This window comes from Halichoeres trimaculatus, unplaced genomic scaffold (assembly GCF_033239565.1).
Source record: "Halichoeres trimaculatus isolate MK-OKI-2021-1 unplaced genomic scaffold, fHalTri1.1 fHalTri1_scaffold_2, whole genome shotgun sequence".
Classification (NCBI taxonomy): Eukaryota; Metazoa; Chordata; class Actinopteri; order Labriformes; family Labridae; genus Halichoeres; species Halichoeres trimaculatus.
Genome location: NW_027437180.1, coordinates 3,697,259 through 3,713,591, shown reverse-complemented (window position 1 = coordinate 3,713,591; position 16,333 = coordinate 3,697,259). Strand labels below are relative to the sequence as shown.

The following is a 16,333-nucleotide window of genomic DNA, read 5'->3' as shown; positions in this document are numbered from 1 at the left end:
ATTATTATTATTATTATTATTCATAATATTATTAATACCTGTCAAACAGAGTTGTTTTCCCATGGCCAGCGATAGCAGAAACCGTATCACACCCAGTGAAGGCATGAGAAAAGATCAGCTAGCGTCTCTGTTTTTCAGAGTCTTCGCTGCAGCTTTGCTGACTCTTTCTCTGCCTTTGATGCTTTAGCCGACTTCTTCGTGACCTCGACAAACTTGTTGTACAAATCATTTTGACACTTTTGTTAGGGATGTCCCGATATTACATTTTCACGTCTGATACGTTACCAATACAGCAGCATTGAGTATTGGCCGATACCGATATTAATCTGATACGATATCAGCATTAAACATGAATACTTTTATTACTTATTTTGTAGTATGTCTGTCATGTTAGAAAAGGCTTAAGTGATATTATTCAAACAAAGAACAGTAGTCAGCAACAGTAGGTATGAGGAAAAACTGACCCATTTATTATCAACCAATGGGTAACAGAAACTGCTCATATCGGAGATTTTAGATGCATTCCGATACGTTACTGATACTTGTTTTTTTGCTGATATCGGACCGATATCCAATATCAATATCGGATTGGGACACCTCTACTTTTTGTGGTACCTAAGTCTTCCTTCTTGGTCATACCCCTACATACGCTCCAAAATCCTAGCATTTCCAACTGCTTCTACATGTTTCAAAAAAGTAGAGTAGCCTTTAGGAGTTCCTTGTATAAGCCTCTCAGCTGGTGTATCTGGGCCTCCACAGATGAAACGATAAAGCAGAGCTGGAGTAACCTCTTCATCCATAGTACTGCAATTATAGCCTAATCTTAGACTATCAAAGCATGCAAAGTAAAATGAAAATATAGATTTAATATTTTGTAATATCAATATGTCTCAGTAACACCAAATATTACTGAAAACATCAAAATATAACTCAAACATGAAACACATTCTTACAAAATATATATGAAAGTCAAATAACTAATAGAATGCACACGTTACACTTGTGAAGATAAGGAAACAAACAACATCACTTACTTCTAAGGAACGCATTAAAAAAATGCTGATAATACTTATCGGATGTTAAAGCAGTAGATATTTTGTCTGTCCATGATCAACAGGGAAAAAGGACCCAAATGACTTCAGCATGTCTGGTGCTAATGTTAACTTGAATGTCAACCAACTACAGCAATCACTATTGAACAGAAACTAGGCCTATTTACCATTTTTAAAAAATGCTGTTTTTTAATTTAAGTGTACCCTGCAGGGTATGTGTGAGTGGGGGTTATTGGGAGTTTTTTCACTAGGGGGTTGCCTTGCTGAAAAATAATTGTTTGCAATCAGCTCAGAATCATGAAAAATCCCTAGTTTGAGCCTTCACAGGTCACTTAAGTCCAATTTAAGCACTTTTGAATTTTTGAAAATCGGTTATCAGTACCCCAACTTTGAGAAGTTTTTTGAGAGGTTTCCCACAGGAGTTGAACTTCAAACTTTTAGTACATGACCCCTTTAGAAACACATAGGTGAAGAAATTTCTTGGTAACAATTTAGTTCCCAGATTTGTCAAATATCGGATAAAATGCCCTTACTACTGTGATTCTACTCTGTTTTCACCATCTTGGTGTTTGTACGTTTTAAAGTCGACTGATGGGTCGGTTGTAAATGCGGACGACTTGTAGTGTGGTCGTCTCTGCTCATCTTGATCAGGGCAAACGCAGCAGAAGAGAAACTGATTCAGCAGAGGGCGCTGATCTACCAGAAACATCGAAATCCACATGAACGAAAGAAAGGAGGGAGGAAGAAGAAAGGCGCTGCCTCGGAGCTCTGGCACGTCCTCATGCAGTGTTCAAAGCTGTGAGCAGTCTGTCTCAGCTTCACACAACATACACACACACACACACACACACACACACACACACACACACACACACACACACACACACACACACACACACACACACACACACATACGCACACACACGCACATACGCACAACACACACACACACACACACACACACACACACACACACACACACACACACACACACACACACACACACACACACACAACTTGACAAATTGATCTCGTTTCCCCTCAAGTTTTCTACTTTAGTTTATTTTCAATTTATTTGTTTTTATTAATTTTTCAGTGATTTTTCCTTTAAGATACCTATTTAATTATTTATCAATTTAAAAGAAAAAACAAAAAACAAACAAAAAAACAATAAAATAGATTAAAACATTCCAAAAACACTAGGAAACTGACAAAACAAATATTTAAAATAATGATAATAATAATGAAAATAAAGAAAAAGAATCAAAGAATCACTAGTTATACAGAGACACCTGTCAACTTTTCTTTTCTCTCTATGATTTTTAAAACATTGATTATAAAACATTTGTGTTTTGGTGCCTTGGTCCTCATGTCTGCAAGTCATTGTTGCTGTTTTATGCCATTATCCTTTTGAGTCCTCTGCCTCCCTTTCCTCTGCCCTCCCCCTCAAAAAAATGGACAGAAAAGGGCAACAGAGCCCTGAGCTGTCTTCCCAGGACCACGTATCTATCTAACTCAGCTTCACATCGTGTGCCGCATCTGACTAACGAAAATGAGTGGAAGAGGAAAGGGAGGAAAAGGACTCGGTAAAGGAGGCGCTAAGCGTCACCGTAAAGTCCTCCGTGATAACATCCAGGGCATCACCAAGCCCGCTATCCGCCGTCTGGCTCGCCGTGGCGGAGTCAAGCGGATCTCCGGTCTGATCTACGAGGAGACCCGCGGGGTGCTCAAGGTCTTCCTGGAGAACGTGATCCGTGACGCCGTCACCTACACCGAGCACGCCAAGAGAAAGACCGTGACCGCCATGGACGTGGTTTACGCTCTGAAGAGACAGGGACGCACTCTGTACGGATTCGGAGGTTGAACAATCGACACCTCTCAACTTAGAAAGCCAAAGGCCCTTTTCAGGGCCACACACTTTATTCCATGAAGAGCAGAATTCTTCATTTTTAAGTATTGTCTCTGATTGTTCAATGAGGGTTTGCATAGACAAGTAGACTGGTGTACAAGAAGAAGTGATGTTCGCAGCAATGAACAGTTCTGCACTACACTGTTAGCCTTTACATGGGGTATTTTACAGTATACTACTGGCAACACTGTGACCAGTAAGATACTGTAATTCTACATTCACAGTACTGATACTGTAGTCCCTTTTACAGTAACTTAAGTGTTACTGTATTCCCCTTTTACAGTACTTTTCCTGTTACTGTAATTGTGTGAATGCAGTTGTTTACTGTATTTATCCAAATGTAACAGTACACTACCGTAACCCAATTTTTTAATTTTTTTAAAAAATGTACTGGGAAATAAAATGAAAATGGGCAATTATTCAGATACATCAACCTTTTTTATTAAAATAACATTGAATTCATATGAAATTGAACATTTTTGAAACTGTAAACATATAAAAAGGCAACATGAAACATCAAAGTGCCTACAATCAATGAACTGCCTCTGCTGGACAAATCCTCGCTACAAACCAACAACTTTCAATTTCACAGATAAATATAAAGACACGGAAATACAGTTCTTAACACTCAGATAGTCAAATTGTGTAGTTTTCAACCATTACAGCTGTGAAGTGCAGCAAATTTTAGCATTTAGCAAATTGAGGCTGTAGACATTACAGGCCGTGTCCTGGACAAAGTGTTTAAGGTCAAACTGAGCACTTGAATTTGATAAACAAAGTCTGCCACTACTTTAAACCGAAACATCAATGGCATGCTCATTTATATGGGATTTTTTTCTGCATGAAAATACATGTGAATTAATGAAGTCTTTTTTTTTTTTTTTCCTTTTTTTTTCTTTTTTTTTCCCTTTTTTTTTTCCTTTTTTTCTTCCTTTTCTTTTTCCTTTTTTTTTCCCTTTTTTTTTTTCTTTTTTTTTTTCTTTTTTTCCTTTTTTTTTTCCTTTTTTTTTTTCTTAATGAAAAGTCTTTAATAACAACATTAGTCATGACTGTTTGAATAAAGATTGATAATAACATTTTTCTAAACTTGGAACTTGAACACACTCTGCCGGACAGAGTACCTTCAACCAACGTCTTACTCTGCTGGACAGGAACTGAATCACTAGCTCACTGATGGTATAGAACTCTACTCACATTTTTTGTTGTCATATAATTGCTTTTCAGCTTTAATTATTCTGTTATATGCGAGTCGTCTCATTCTGGGTCTCAGGACAGCAGTTGATAGCAGTCCGCTTGGTGCCTCTCACTCTGTAACACACACACCCACACACACAGTTGCATCAACTGCCCTCTAAAGCAATTTGAACAGGAACTTGATGTAGTAATATTTGGCATTAGGGACAGCCGTCTGGTGACAGGTAACAATGAAATAACTCACCTACTAGTCCAAGCTCGACCATTCAAACTCTGTCAGCTCCCTTAGGAAGGACACCACGTTGCTGTTGATAGCCTCTGCCTTCCTCTTCACCACTGCTCCTGTCTTCCGACTCAGTCCAGTTTTGGCTGTGCATTTTGTACCTTCCTCTGGATTGATCCTCATGAAGAATCTAGACAGAAGGATGAATGGGAGGGGGGCACACCTGCTACATATTAATATGCATCTGAATGCAATATAGTGCAGAGACGATGAAAAAGATCAACTTCAATCTACAGCAAACAAGTAATTTACCGTTGTATAAGTTCCAATGTTGCACAGGCAGGCTCCTGATACTCTATGTTAAAAACATAGAAGCATCCAAAGAAGATAGACAAAGCATCTGCAAAGCCCAGGTGCTCCTCCAAAACAAAGGCCACCTTTCCCTCCATGCTCACCATCCACTTCGTTGCATCAAGGACTGTGTTCCCTGTAAGATAACAAATACACATTGCATATCTTGTAAGGGCATATTTCAAAAGTGACAATGATAATTGCTCAAAACCATGTGTAAATCTTTGCTTACCCAGCATTATGAGTCTTGGTGTGGCAGGCAGGGTCATGTCTGTCTCAATGGATAGCTTTGTTGCATTTGTCTGTAAAGACCACAAAAAGACAAGGATTCAAATTCAAATATATATATACAACAATACAGTAGGCTCCATAATTCTGAGACCACTTAGCCTGCTATATAAATGCCCAAGCTCATCATGGAATTCACTAGACTATATGTGCTGCCTACTTACATCTGCCAAGAGAAAGATGGAGTCCTCTTGCTCCCGAAAGCGCTTCATCAGAAGAAGCACAGCTGCTATGCCGGTCCGGCTCTGCAGCATGGTGTTGCTTTCAGCAAGCTCTTGAAGAAGACGCTGGATGTCCCGGTTCGGATTCTTTCTTTGGAAGAAGTTTATGATCCTCTTCCCCTTGGATTGAAGGGCGCCTGCTGCTCGATCACAGACATCAATGCCTGTGAGAATTTTGAAATGGTTGCTAAGCCCCCTTTTGGTAAAAAGAAAGGGCCAGTGCTCTTCAATCACATCAATACTGGGAGGAGGGCAGGAGTTTAGCATGTGACGCTGATACATGTATGTCAGCCTCATCGACTCATCAACATCTGGCCTGTCCACAGCGGTGGGGCCGAAAGACTTGAATAGGTCTGCCATGTATTTTCTTCTATTTTCTAAAGATTCAATATTCTCTCCTTCTGGGAGAACTTTGGGCTGCCAGTTAATGCATCCGTAGCTGTCTACTTTGGACCGTCCCATTTTGATGATTGCGCCATCACCATCAGTAGTTTCTGTCGATGATCTTGGTCTCCGCACTTTTTCACTTACATTGTTTCGATTCACATGTTCAACTCTTTGCTTCATTTGTCTTGCAAGTGAATAGTAACCTATTCCTATCTGCTCCCCTTCTTCGTTTGCGTCTGCAAAGGTTGAAGGATATTTTGACACAATCACTTTTGCTATTTCCTCACAGGCTGCCTTATTAGGATTTGGACAATGTGCCAACATGGCATCCACCACAATTCTCTTCCATGCTCTTCTGTCTTCAGGCCTTGCCCTCTTCTTTCCAAGTGTTGCCTCCACGAGTTTTTCAGGCATCTTGCCCCAAGGAATCTGAAAGTGGCTGATCCATGAGTTTTGTGGTGTTGAGGAGAGTCTAGAGGAGTGGGGTTGCGCACAAGGAGGAAGCGTGATGTTGGCCTGTCCATCTGTGAGTTGTGTGTCCATGTTTGGGGCAGATGCTGTCTCTTCATTCGGTAAAGTGCTGAGAGCGATGAACTGATCAATAGCATCCAGTGCTTTAAAATAAGGAAGACATTCACACAAGTTTAATTATTCAGATTATTTACAGTTTAAGGATAAGAGAACTACAAACTGCCTTTTTAGTGATTCTCATATCTGCCTATTAAACAATGCAACATCTGATTCAGCAGTTATTTTTATGACCATCGTGTTTTGAAGAGTTGATCAATGTCAATTTGGGCTATGAATTTTTTCTCACCTTTTGGCTTGAAGGCGTGGATGAATCTGCGACACAGTATTGGCTTCAGGTGCCCCTGTAAGTCATCAGCCTCAACCAAGGAAAGGTCCTCTTTTTTTGTTAGTCCCAGCTCTGCTGTCAAGTGTTGCACAAGGGCTGTGAACTCCAAACTGTCCAATTCAGGTAGCACTCTCTGAAGTTCCTGAATACATTCCTCCTCCATCCCTAGAATGAAGAACACACTGAATGATGCAAGCAAACAGTGGGGAGATCCTTGATTTTGTACACAGGCAGTGGATAATAGTCCTGTAGACTGTCTGCATTAACAAATTTGTATTTATCATCTGATACCAGGTAGTAGACTCCAAGATCAACTAATAGAACTGAGCGATGCACCAAAACCACAAAGTACACACTTTTCTCATCACTGAGTATCAGACTTATTTTTCCAAAAAACAGTGTTTCCCCAGTGTGCTCTAGAACAACAACAAGGCCTTTAGAGTACTTGGTACCTTTATAAGTCACGGCTGAAACATCTGAGGTTCTATGTTTATCAATATCAGCCGTGTGTAACACCATCTGTATATCCCTGTTGTATGCCTGCACATCAATATTATTTGCTTCACCTGCAATCTGAATGGGAGCTGGAAATAACTGTCCTTGTCCTAGGTATGACTGAAGCAGCTGGTGTCTTTCAGCCAGTGTTTTAGTTAAGTGTATAAAATTGTGAAGTTTTCTGGCACAGTCCTTGAAGTAGCAGTGTTTGCTCTCAAACCTCAGGGTCCACAAGCGTATTAGTGGCCCAAATTTAAGGATAAGGTCAGGATAATGTAACATGTAGTGATGCTTTGGTTTGAGGGGGCAGTTAGGGAACATCTTTACTCGTAAATCAATATATTCCTCAAGCAAAACTTTTAGATATGCCACCTCATTCTGGTGAATTTTTGGAGCACAGATTAACTCAGCAATTTCTCTCAGTTTAAGGCACAACTGCCAGACCTCACTTTTAAGAGAGTTTTTGATCCACTGGCCGACATAAAGTGGTAAGAGTCGTAAAAGGCACCAATTTTGTGTGGCTGAACCACTGAGCTTTTTGGCCTTATCTTTAATTTCACATGGCTTGTTATGAGAGTCACTCCCGAGGAGTTTCGTCTGTGAGATAGCCCGATTTAACTGGCCATAGGTGAAATGTTTTTCAGCTTTTACCAAATGCTCAATATAGAGGGCCAAATCATTTGCCACTACTCCCTCAAAAAGATCATGCCCGAGACACGGAGGAAGGCCAGAGCAGACATGAAAAGAATTCAGAGAGTTGAAACATGAATCAAATTTAATTCCATCTATCATACTCTCATCAGGGGTCAGCCGATGAACACAGTCATTATAGTTTTCAGAGGTTCGTTGAGGGCCAAGTACCAGTGGTGACTTGCAAAATGTCCCCCTGTCAATCACACAGTACCTGCAAAAGTGTTGGCTAGAGCTGAAATTTTCTGTGAAGCCACCAACACCATGGGAACCAAGGTTATCACCACAAATGGCAATCAGTGATGCCTTAAGGTTGCTCCCATCCTCCAACTGAAAACCTGAATCCTCCAAGTCCTTCAGGTCAGCAATAAGGCGTGAAAATACTTTTTCCTGGCCAAAAGACTTAAAATCCTCCTCTCTGCAAAGCAAAACAAGCTGTGCTGGGTCAACTGAGGATCGATTATGTGGCAATATTTCCCCGAGCGTCATGTACATGGCCATGATTTTGTGTATCCTTTTGCCAGAGCCTAGGGGGTTTGCCACCTCAAATGCATCCAGGTACAGAATAAGTGACAAAGAGGATCCTTGTAATATGGGATTTTGTTTGATGTATTTACCATCATTAACATCATTTAAGATCATGTCAGTGTGCACACATAATTTAGACTGTGCATACTGGTCTCTCACGTCAGACAGTTTAAATAAGGCAGCAAGAGTGTCCTTTACAGGCACATACTGACAAAAGCGTTCTTTACCAGAGTTGTCAGTTCCTAGGAAAACCTGAGCAGGTGCAACATAATCAAAATTTTGCTTGAAATATGATTTCCTGTTTTTGTCTGACCTCAAAACACCTTCGTTGTAAATAGTTAACAAATCTTCTTCTTTCAGTTCCTTAACTATTTTCTGGATTTCCTCATTAGTAATGTGTAAACCTGTCAGTTTTTCTTCCACCTTTTTCAGAACATATTGCATGCCACTGCTGTGGACCTCCTGAAATCCCTCAACAATGCACTGTACTGTAGTGGCTGGCAAAAGCAGCTTGGCCTGTAGTTTTAAATAAAATAATGCAAGATTTTTGAGATATGTGTCAGGACTCAAATCTAGGATCATTCCATCACTGTCATCAAGGGCTGGATCAATGATCTCATGATCATCATGGTGTTGGACATCTTCTTTGTTTTGGATCTGACTATCTTGTAGCTGTGCTACATGTGATTCTCTGTGTTTTCTTGATATGTGAGTGGCAAAAGATGTCCTCACTCTAAAATATTTTGAGCATCCATCAAAAGGACAATTTACTTTTTTGCCATTCCGTATATGTAATCTTAAATGACCACAAAGCAAGGGAAAGCTGTCAGCTTTAAAATCACATCCTTGGATGCTGCATTTAAGGTCACCACCATGCTGACACCTGTTTTGTCTCTGTGATATGGCACGGAGGCTCATGTGATTCCACTGCATGTGAGACTTTAAAGCAGAAAAAGTCCTGAAATTTCCAGAGCACTCTTCAATGCCACACGAGAATCTGTAGTTGGCCAAGTTTCTGTGACTATTTGCATGGTCACAGAATTTTTTAAAATTGGTGGTGCAGTGGTTACAGGCCTTACAGACATACATATTGTTAACACAGCACTATCAATACTATTCTGTATTCTGTGTGGAGTCTGTTAATTTCCGGAAATTTGGGCCTATGGTATATGATTTTCAGCTCATTTATTAGACACAGAATTAACCCCACTCACTTGAAGCATATGATAGCGCCACGCAGCGTCGGGAAAAGCTAGCAGCATCCAGGCGGGATTTTTCTTAAACCCCACTTTTTTGCTTCGTCAGCCAACAATAATAATGGAATACTGCTGGCCAACATTTATCACAGTAATGCCATTATTGTCACGTTAGCCAGTGCTAAGTTCGCTAGCCTAGATAGCGCTGGTAGTAGTGCTAGCAAAGTTACTAGTCTGTCTCATCTCAACACTTCTTACATACAACTAAACATCATCAATCTGGAAAACACGCGTTTGCTAGTTACCTTATTCTTCCGTGGATGTCTTGAAACTGAAGCGACGTTAGCCTCAGCCCAATTCCGAGTGCCTCCTGGTATTGTCCCAGCAGTCTGTCCGTGATGATAGCTTGCACGTTAGCTCGCACTTCGCTGGCTACCGCTGACGTTCGGGATGGACACGCGATGTAGTCGCACTATACGTCCCGTTCCTCGTTTTACGATGAACTAACGCTAGTTGTTTTGCGAACTAATGTGGTAGTGCTCATAAAGTAGAGAGGAACCCTTGACTCTTGAGACCCTTGACCGACCAAAGACAAGTTGGCAGCCTTTGACAGGAGTTACGCGCTTGTCAGCATGCCTCATGCTGCGTTCTGGGACCCGGGAAATGGGAGTGACAGGGTCGACCGTTAGTTACAAAAACAGTATCATACTTAATTTTTTTTTTTAAATGCAGTACTGTAATGTTATAGTGCAGTATTCTACTGTATTTTTAAAAAATACCGCCAACATTATAAAAACTGACAAATATCATTCAAATGAAATAAATAATTTATAAAAAATATAAAATTCTTTATTAAAATAACACTGTGTCAGTCTCACATTCAATTCAATTTCAATTCACTGTATTAGCATGACAAGTTATGTATTTGTATTGCCAAAGCTTGTGATACAGTAGACTTTCTACTCTATCACAATTATGTTTATGCTATTAAATAGAATATATAAGTACACTGAATCAAACAAAAGACATACAAACCATTACAATGCATTTGTGTGTGCATGTGTGTAGTTGTAAAAGACCTGACTGATACTCTGAATGAGAAGTGAATTTTGGTAAAGGGCAGGCTAAAAGTTATTATAAAGTAATATTAGGTAGGCTTTAATAGGCTACTGAATTTAGTTAAACGCTTTCTCTGGTTGACTTGTAAAAGATAGAAAAAGCAATGAATACAATTATTTTTCACATAATGTGTAGGACACTAAGCCATCACAGATAAAATACAGTATCATACAATATCATAAAACACAGTATCATACATCATTTCAAAAGAATACAGCACTGTACTGTGAATCATGCAAAAACTTCCCATGATGCAGTGCAAATTACAGTACTTTACAAAAAAGGGCATTTACAGTATTGTACTGGCTGATTATGTGGTAGGATACTGTTTAATTTACAGCTCGGTCTAACAGTGTAGTCACACCGTTCTTAAGTTTGTTATCACTTATCAAACACATTCAAACACTCAAAGTGGAAACGTTTCTCATCAGAGTCAAAACGTGATAATTTTTTACACTTTCAACACTTTATGTGCACTTTTAAGACAAATACTGACGAACATGTGACGGAGCGAACAGGAGACAGACTCCAGCAAAGACATTAAAGACTGCACCGAACCAACTCAACCTCAACTGGGACTTTCAAAATAAAACGTTACAAATACAAAAAATAAAGATTGTGTCCAAAATTTAACAGATATTTAACAAAATTATTTACACTGTTACATAAGCTCTGCATTAAATCTTCTTTTGCAAGATTGTATCTTCTGTTGCTATCAACAGTTAGTCATAATAATTCTCAAACGTTTTTCTCCCTGTCTTTTCTGTCCAGTATGTTCCTCACCCAAGGGCGTAGGTTTGCATTGGGGCGGTAGGGACATAACACTACCAACTTTTCAGGAGGCACAAATTGTCCCCACCAACTTTGAAGCAACTTTTTGCATTATATGAGTTCAGTTATAAAGGGAATTTAGATTGTCTTCCCATATGTTGTAAGGATAGAACTGACCCTATCGTTATTATTTTCATAATGTTCAGACTTAAATTTACCCCTTTTCACTCGCTGAATGTGCCGGTCCATTTTTCTTTCCAAAAACGAACGTTACATTGGCTAATGACCCCCCCCCCCACACACACACACACACACACACACACACACACACACACACACACACACACACAGGAGGGATATTAGAAGTTTTTTTCGGCCAGCAGCAGCCACTGTAAGTGATGTAAAAAGACATCAGTGTTGTGGAGGTGGGGAACACACCACTAAATTTGCTCCTGAAAGTCCGACCTGCATCAGAGTTAGCGTAACATTAAACTTTGTGAACTTGCTAACCTGCAAAACTCGAGTAGGAAGCTTGTTCTGTCGAAATGTCCTACTCGTGCCAAACTTGCTACCGGAGGCTGATTTGACAGCCGAAGTACTACCGTTGTTTTTCAGTTTGTTTTGTCGAGATGCATACAGGTAGAACGTTATTAAAATCCCTTAAAGGATAAGTTCGGTTTATACACTTTTTACATTGTTTATAGAATGAAGTAGAACAAAATACTCACCCAGAAGGCTTTCCTGATCCAAGCAGTGCTTCAGGAGATATTTAGATCCAAAATCGTGCAGCGGACGTCCGTATAATGGGATCCATCGGGGCATAGACAGCGCCGCTCCTAAAACTGCATTAATCATCCAAAAACTCATGTTTTTCACCAATATTCCATCATGGTCCGCTCCGAGTTAGTCCTCTGCTGCAGCCAGACAGAGCTGTGCGGCTGTACTGACCTCTGAACTGACGAAGACTTTGTTTACGTTTGCCCCTCAAAGAAAGGAGTCAGTGCTCCAGAGAGTACTGCGCATGTGCAGTACTTTGGCCCATTTTTGTTGTTGAGTGGTCTTAAGACAAATGTTTATTTTTTGCATTCAGTTGAGATTATTAACAAGTTTGTATTGTATATGTTGATATAATTTCAGTTATGTTCAAATATTGCAATTTAAATTTGCTAATAAAATCCAAACATATGTTCTGGAAGTTTTCAAAATGTTTCTTTAGTAGTTTTTGGAAAATAAAGGTTTGAATCAAATGGTGTATCAGGTGAACCAATACACATGAAAGTTAGTACAAGTCAATACAGATTTATTTTGCATTGATGATTTAGCCTTTCAATTAATTAGGTTCATATTTGTGAGAAATGTAGCCCTGACCCCCGTTCACCTAATCTGTTTGGTCTTATTAATGTCCCGTCCCCAGCAAAAAGTGTACATGCAGGTTATGCTGTTATATTGTCCCTACCAATGTTGAGACTAAACCTACGCCCTTGTCCTGACCCCAGAGCAATTATCGTTATAGGTAATTTAAATATCCATGGATGTTGTTAATGATAGCCTTAGTGCTGCCTTCATGTCTCTACTGAATCCACTTCATGCAGGATTTTATCAAACCTACTCACCACTTGAGCCACATCCTTGATGGCATAAAGCCTGTAAACTGTCAGTTCATCCCACAGAACCCTGCTCTGTCTTATTTCTTTGTGTTAACTTTGTATTTGTCTCTTCCAGACTTGACTGAAAATGTCAAATCCTAAACATCTTATGCTCGAGACTTAGGTGGTTTGAAGAAATGATTCATGTTACACACGCTTCAGACCTGCTCTGATTGGAAAAAAAAGTCTTCAGGAAACATCAGCCGAGATTTAAACAGGACAGTCGGGTCGATTGGAAATCAGTCCACTGAGGGTTAGGCCGGAAACCAACATGCAGCTAATTCTGGTCCCAGACATGAAGTCCTGCTCAGTCCTGCTAATCTCCGGCTCTGCAGAGAGCTCAGTAGATGGCGCTGATCCGCGGAGGAGTTTTCAGACGCCATCCAAGTTCAAAGAAGAAGAAAACATGCACCCTGTCTTCTTTCAAGTTCTCAGCTAACATTTAAATCACTGTGACTTGTGAAACTGAAACTATTCGACTTTGAAACAAACTGCATCAACCATGAGTGGAAGAGGAAAGGGAGGAAAAGGACTCGGTAAAGGAGGCGCTAAGCGTCACCGTAAAGTCCTCCGTGATAACATCCAGGGCATCACCAAGCCCGCTATCCGCCGTCTGGCTCGCCGTGGCGGAGTCAAGCGGATCTCCGGTCTGATCTACGAGGAGACCCGCGGGGTGCTCAAGGTCTTCCTGGAGAACGTGATCCGTGACGCCGTCACCTACACCGAGCACGCCAAGAGAAAGACCGTGACCGCCATGGACGTGGTTTACGCTCTCAAGAGACAGGGACGCACCCTGTACGGATTCGGAGGTTAAACCATTTATCTGACTGCTTATGACAAACAAAGGTCCTTTTCAGGACCACCCACTGTCCTCATGTGAAGAGTACACAATCCCTCAGTGAATGTTACTATTATTAGGAACATTATAGTACAGCATCCTCATTTAACTCGGATTACACAGAGCAGACTCCGACCTGTCAGGTTCACCCACTCAAAACCTGTGATGTTCACTCTGTACAGTGTCTGGAACCTGCTGGATGTGATCTTTAATATGTAAAGGTGAGGACTGTGTTCAGAAACCGTTTCAAGCCTATTGTGGAAGAGAGAAAATCAAGGTGGTAATGGAGGGAAATCGTCTTTACAGTTCAAATCTTGTTAATTATAATTTTCAACACTGTGGTATGCAGAGCGGACATTAGTTTCTAGATGTGCACATAGAAAGAAAATTCTTGCCGCGGAGTCTTGAACATATTGACGTTTGTGGAGCCCAGCTTCCCCTTCTTCCAGCTACATTTTACCTCTGTCATCATTTATGCACCCGTTTTCTGTGGAATCCAGTGTTTCAGTCCTTCCTGTGTTTTTTTTTTTTTTTTTTTTTAATTCAAGCTACGTAGATCATCAACCTGTAGAAAAAATTCCTTCAGTGCATTGGCCTTTTTGAGTGACAAATACTTCCTTTGACTTTGATGCTTTTCGGTGAATTGTCTCCTTTAAGTAGAACAGAATGGATTTGAATAAAATAGAGTAGAATAGAATAGAATAGATGGAATAGAATATGATATGCTTTATTTTAGCGGAGGAGAAATTCAGGGAATAGAACTTTGTCATTGCAACAAGTGCGACGAAGTTGCAAATTTTTTTTTTCGTGAAAGCACCTGGAAGTAACCCGCTGTATCAAGTATCAGAGACATTCAAATAGCCCTGAAAACCTGCGAGAGAAACTGCTTGACTCATTGCCACCAGTAAGAATGAAGTGATGAAATGACTCGCGTTAGCTGGAAGTGGATAGCTCTATAGAGAGTTGTTGATTTGTCTTGTTGGCAGAGCTGGTAAAAATATCAGTACTGGTATTAATGGTTCAGTGGAGATTATTACAGATAAACATTAATGCACAGCAGTAATGTATTATCCAGAGTGAGGAATATACTCGTTATAGATATGAGTGGGTGGCTCTTAAAAGAGCCGTTGGGTGGTGTTGTCAGCAGAGCTGTTTACTTGGAGCTGGTGTACTTGGTCACAGCCTTGGTGCCCTCGGACACGGCGTGCTTGGCCAGCTCACCGGGCAGCAGCAGGCGGACGGCGGTCTGGATCTCCCGCGACGTGATGGTGGAGCGCTTGTTGTAGTGAGCCAGACGAGAGGCCTCACCGGCGATGCGCTCGAAGATGTCGCTGACGAACGAGTTCATGATGCCCATAGCTTTGGACGAGATCCCGGTGTCGGGGTGGACCTGCTTCAGGACCTTGTACACGTAGATGGCGTAGCTCTCCTTCCTGGTCCTCCTCCTCTTCTTGCCGCTCTTGGTGGCTTTAGACACGGCTTTCTTGGAGCCCTTCTTGGGCGCTTTCACTGTCTCAGGCATGTTTGCTGGCTGTTCACTCAGACGATGACGGACTTTAGCCGGGGGCGCTTTTTTAAAGGCTCCTCCATGCAGATAAAGCCGTGCTGCAGCTCATGCAGGATTGGCTGGGACTGGGGTTTGGACTGGGGTCCGAACTGAGGGGGGAGGTTTTGGCTTTGTCTCAAATCCTCGAGCGGTTCCAGCTTCATCCGTGCGCCGCGCGCCAAATTTCTTTGTGCGTTTTGATCCAGTCATCAGTTGTGTCTTTTTTTTTTTCGTTTGAGCATGAATTGAATGTCCAGAGTCTCACAGAAAACAGCACAGAGAATGAGAAGAGACACTTTCTGCAGTTTAAAAAGAGTTTGGAAAAAGGGAAATCAAGTTTCAGCCGCTCCATCGGACTTTCTGAAAGCACGGGAGGGTTTGGAGATAATTTTCTGTCCGTGACAAAGGCTTTGTGCAGTTGTCAGATTTATGTCTGATCTGAATTAATCAAGAGTTATCACTCCAACATACAGCTCCAAACTCTTACTAATAATAACGAACAATCAGGGTTTACTTTTCCCCAGCGTTGAGCATGCATGCTCCAAAACACAAGCACTCAAACAACTATTATAATCAAATGAAAATAATCAAATTATTATTGAAAAATTACACTAAATATCATTGCATTAAGTTTTTCTGTGACATCAGAGTTTGACTATAAATTCGACCTCTGTTTTTTTTTTTTTTTTTTTTTCTTTTCAGCATCAAATCAGACTTTGTATTTCAAAAAACATCAAATTTCTAGCACTAATTGTTTTTTCTTCCTTAAGTTTGGTTTCAATGTTGACAAAAATTCGAATTCATTAAGCAGTTGGTTTTAAATCCTTAATTAGAAGTGCTCTGTAAAGAAATTTGAGTATATTTTTTAAAATTTTTATTATTTATTTTTATGATTTATGAATTAAAAATAACTGTAAGCAATATTAGTCCAAACTCTGGAAGCATCCATGGCAATGTGTAGATAATCATTTTTAGATTGATGATGATCCAGAGGAAAATGTTTATCCATCCTCATTTTTCTAA

The 16,333-nt window shown here is 40.4% G+C and overlaps 4 protein-coding genes and 1 long non-coding RNA gene across 5 annotated transcripts; 2 read left to right on the top strand and 3 right to left on the bottom strand.

The window, feature by feature from the left end:
• The first annotated feature begins 2,591 nt into the window (after positions 1–2,591).
• On the top strand, positions 2,592–2,975 carry LOC141806800 (histone H4). The gene has a single exon (XM_074692483.1). It carries the CDS (start codon positions 2,605–2,607, stop codon positions 2,914–2,916), a length of 312 nt encoding a protein of 103 aa, XP_074548584.1. The 5' UTR covers positions 2,592–2,604; the 3' UTR covers positions 2,917–2,975.
• Positions 2,976–4,015: 1,040 nt separating this feature from the next.
• On the bottom strand, positions 4,016–6,049 carry LOC141805799 (uncharacterized). Its single transcript, XM_074690993.1, has 5 exons — positions 5,182–6,049; positions 4,962–5,031; positions 4,691–4,865; positions 4,400–4,568; positions 4,016–4,269 (listed from the first exon to the last, which is right to left on the bottom strand). Exons 1-4 carry the CDS (start codon positions 6,037–6,039, stop codon positions 4,403–4,405), a joined length of 1,269 nt encoding a protein of 422 aa, XP_074547094.1. The 5' UTR covers positions 6,040–6,049; the 3' UTR covers positions 4,016–4,269; positions 4,400–4,402.
• An 87-nt stretch (positions 6,050–6,136) lies between these two features.
• Positions 6,137–9,795, bottom strand: LOC141807005 (uncharacterized). The gene is made up of 3 exons (XR_012599803.1): positions 9,696–9,795; positions 6,443–6,646; positions 6,137–6,239 (listed from the first exon to the last, which is right to left on the bottom strand). It is a non-coding gene; the product is annotated as an uncharacterized LOC141807005 (long non-coding RNA).
• A 3,570-nt stretch (positions 9,796–13,365) lies between these two features.
• On the top strand, positions 13,366–13,740 carry LOC141806858 (histone H4). Its single transcript, XM_074692548.1, has one exon. It carries the CDS (start codon positions 13,429–13,431, stop codon positions 13,738–13,740), a length of 312 nt encoding a protein of 103 aa, XP_074548649.1. The 5' UTR covers positions 13,366–13,428.
• Positions 13,741–14,917: 1,177 nt separating this feature from the next.
• LOC141806596 (histone H2B 1/2-like) lies at positions 14,918–15,286 on the bottom strand. Its single transcript, XM_074692203.1, has one exon. The coding sequence runs from the start codon at positions 15,284–15,286 to the stop codon at positions 14,918–14,920; it is 369 nt and encodes a 122-aa protein (XP_074548304.1).
• Positions 15,287–16,333: the final 1,047 nt, after the last annotated feature.

What these genes read in the sequence shown, in the direction of transcription:
- LOC141806800 (XM_074692483.1), top strand. Translation starts at nt 2,605, where the DNA reads ATGAGTGGAAGAGGAAAGGGAGGAAAAGGACTCGGTAAAGGAGGCGCT.
- LOC141805799 (XM_074690993.1), bottom strand. Translation starts at nt 6,039, where the DNA reads ATGCCTGAAAAACTCGTGGAGGCAACACTTGGAAAGAAGAGGGCAAGG. An exon ending in CCATCTTTCTCTTGGCAGAT is followed by an intron (nt 5,032 to 5,181) that starts GTAAGTAGGCAG and finishes TGGTCTTTACAG; the next exon opens with ACAAATGCAACAAAGCTATC. An exon ending in ACCAAGACTCATAATGCTGG is followed by an intron (nt 4,866 to 4,961) that starts GTAAGCAAAGAT and finishes GTTATCTTACAG; the next exon opens with GGAACACAGTCCTTGATGCA.
- LOC141806858 (XM_074692548.1), top strand. Translation starts at nt 13,429, where the DNA reads ATGAGTGGAAGAGGAAAGGGAGGAAAAGGACTCGGTAAAGGAGGCGCT.
- LOC141806596 (XM_074692203.1), bottom strand. Translation starts at nt 15,286, where the DNA reads ATGCCTGAGACAGTGAAAGCGCCCAAGAAGGGCTCCAAGAAAGCCGTG.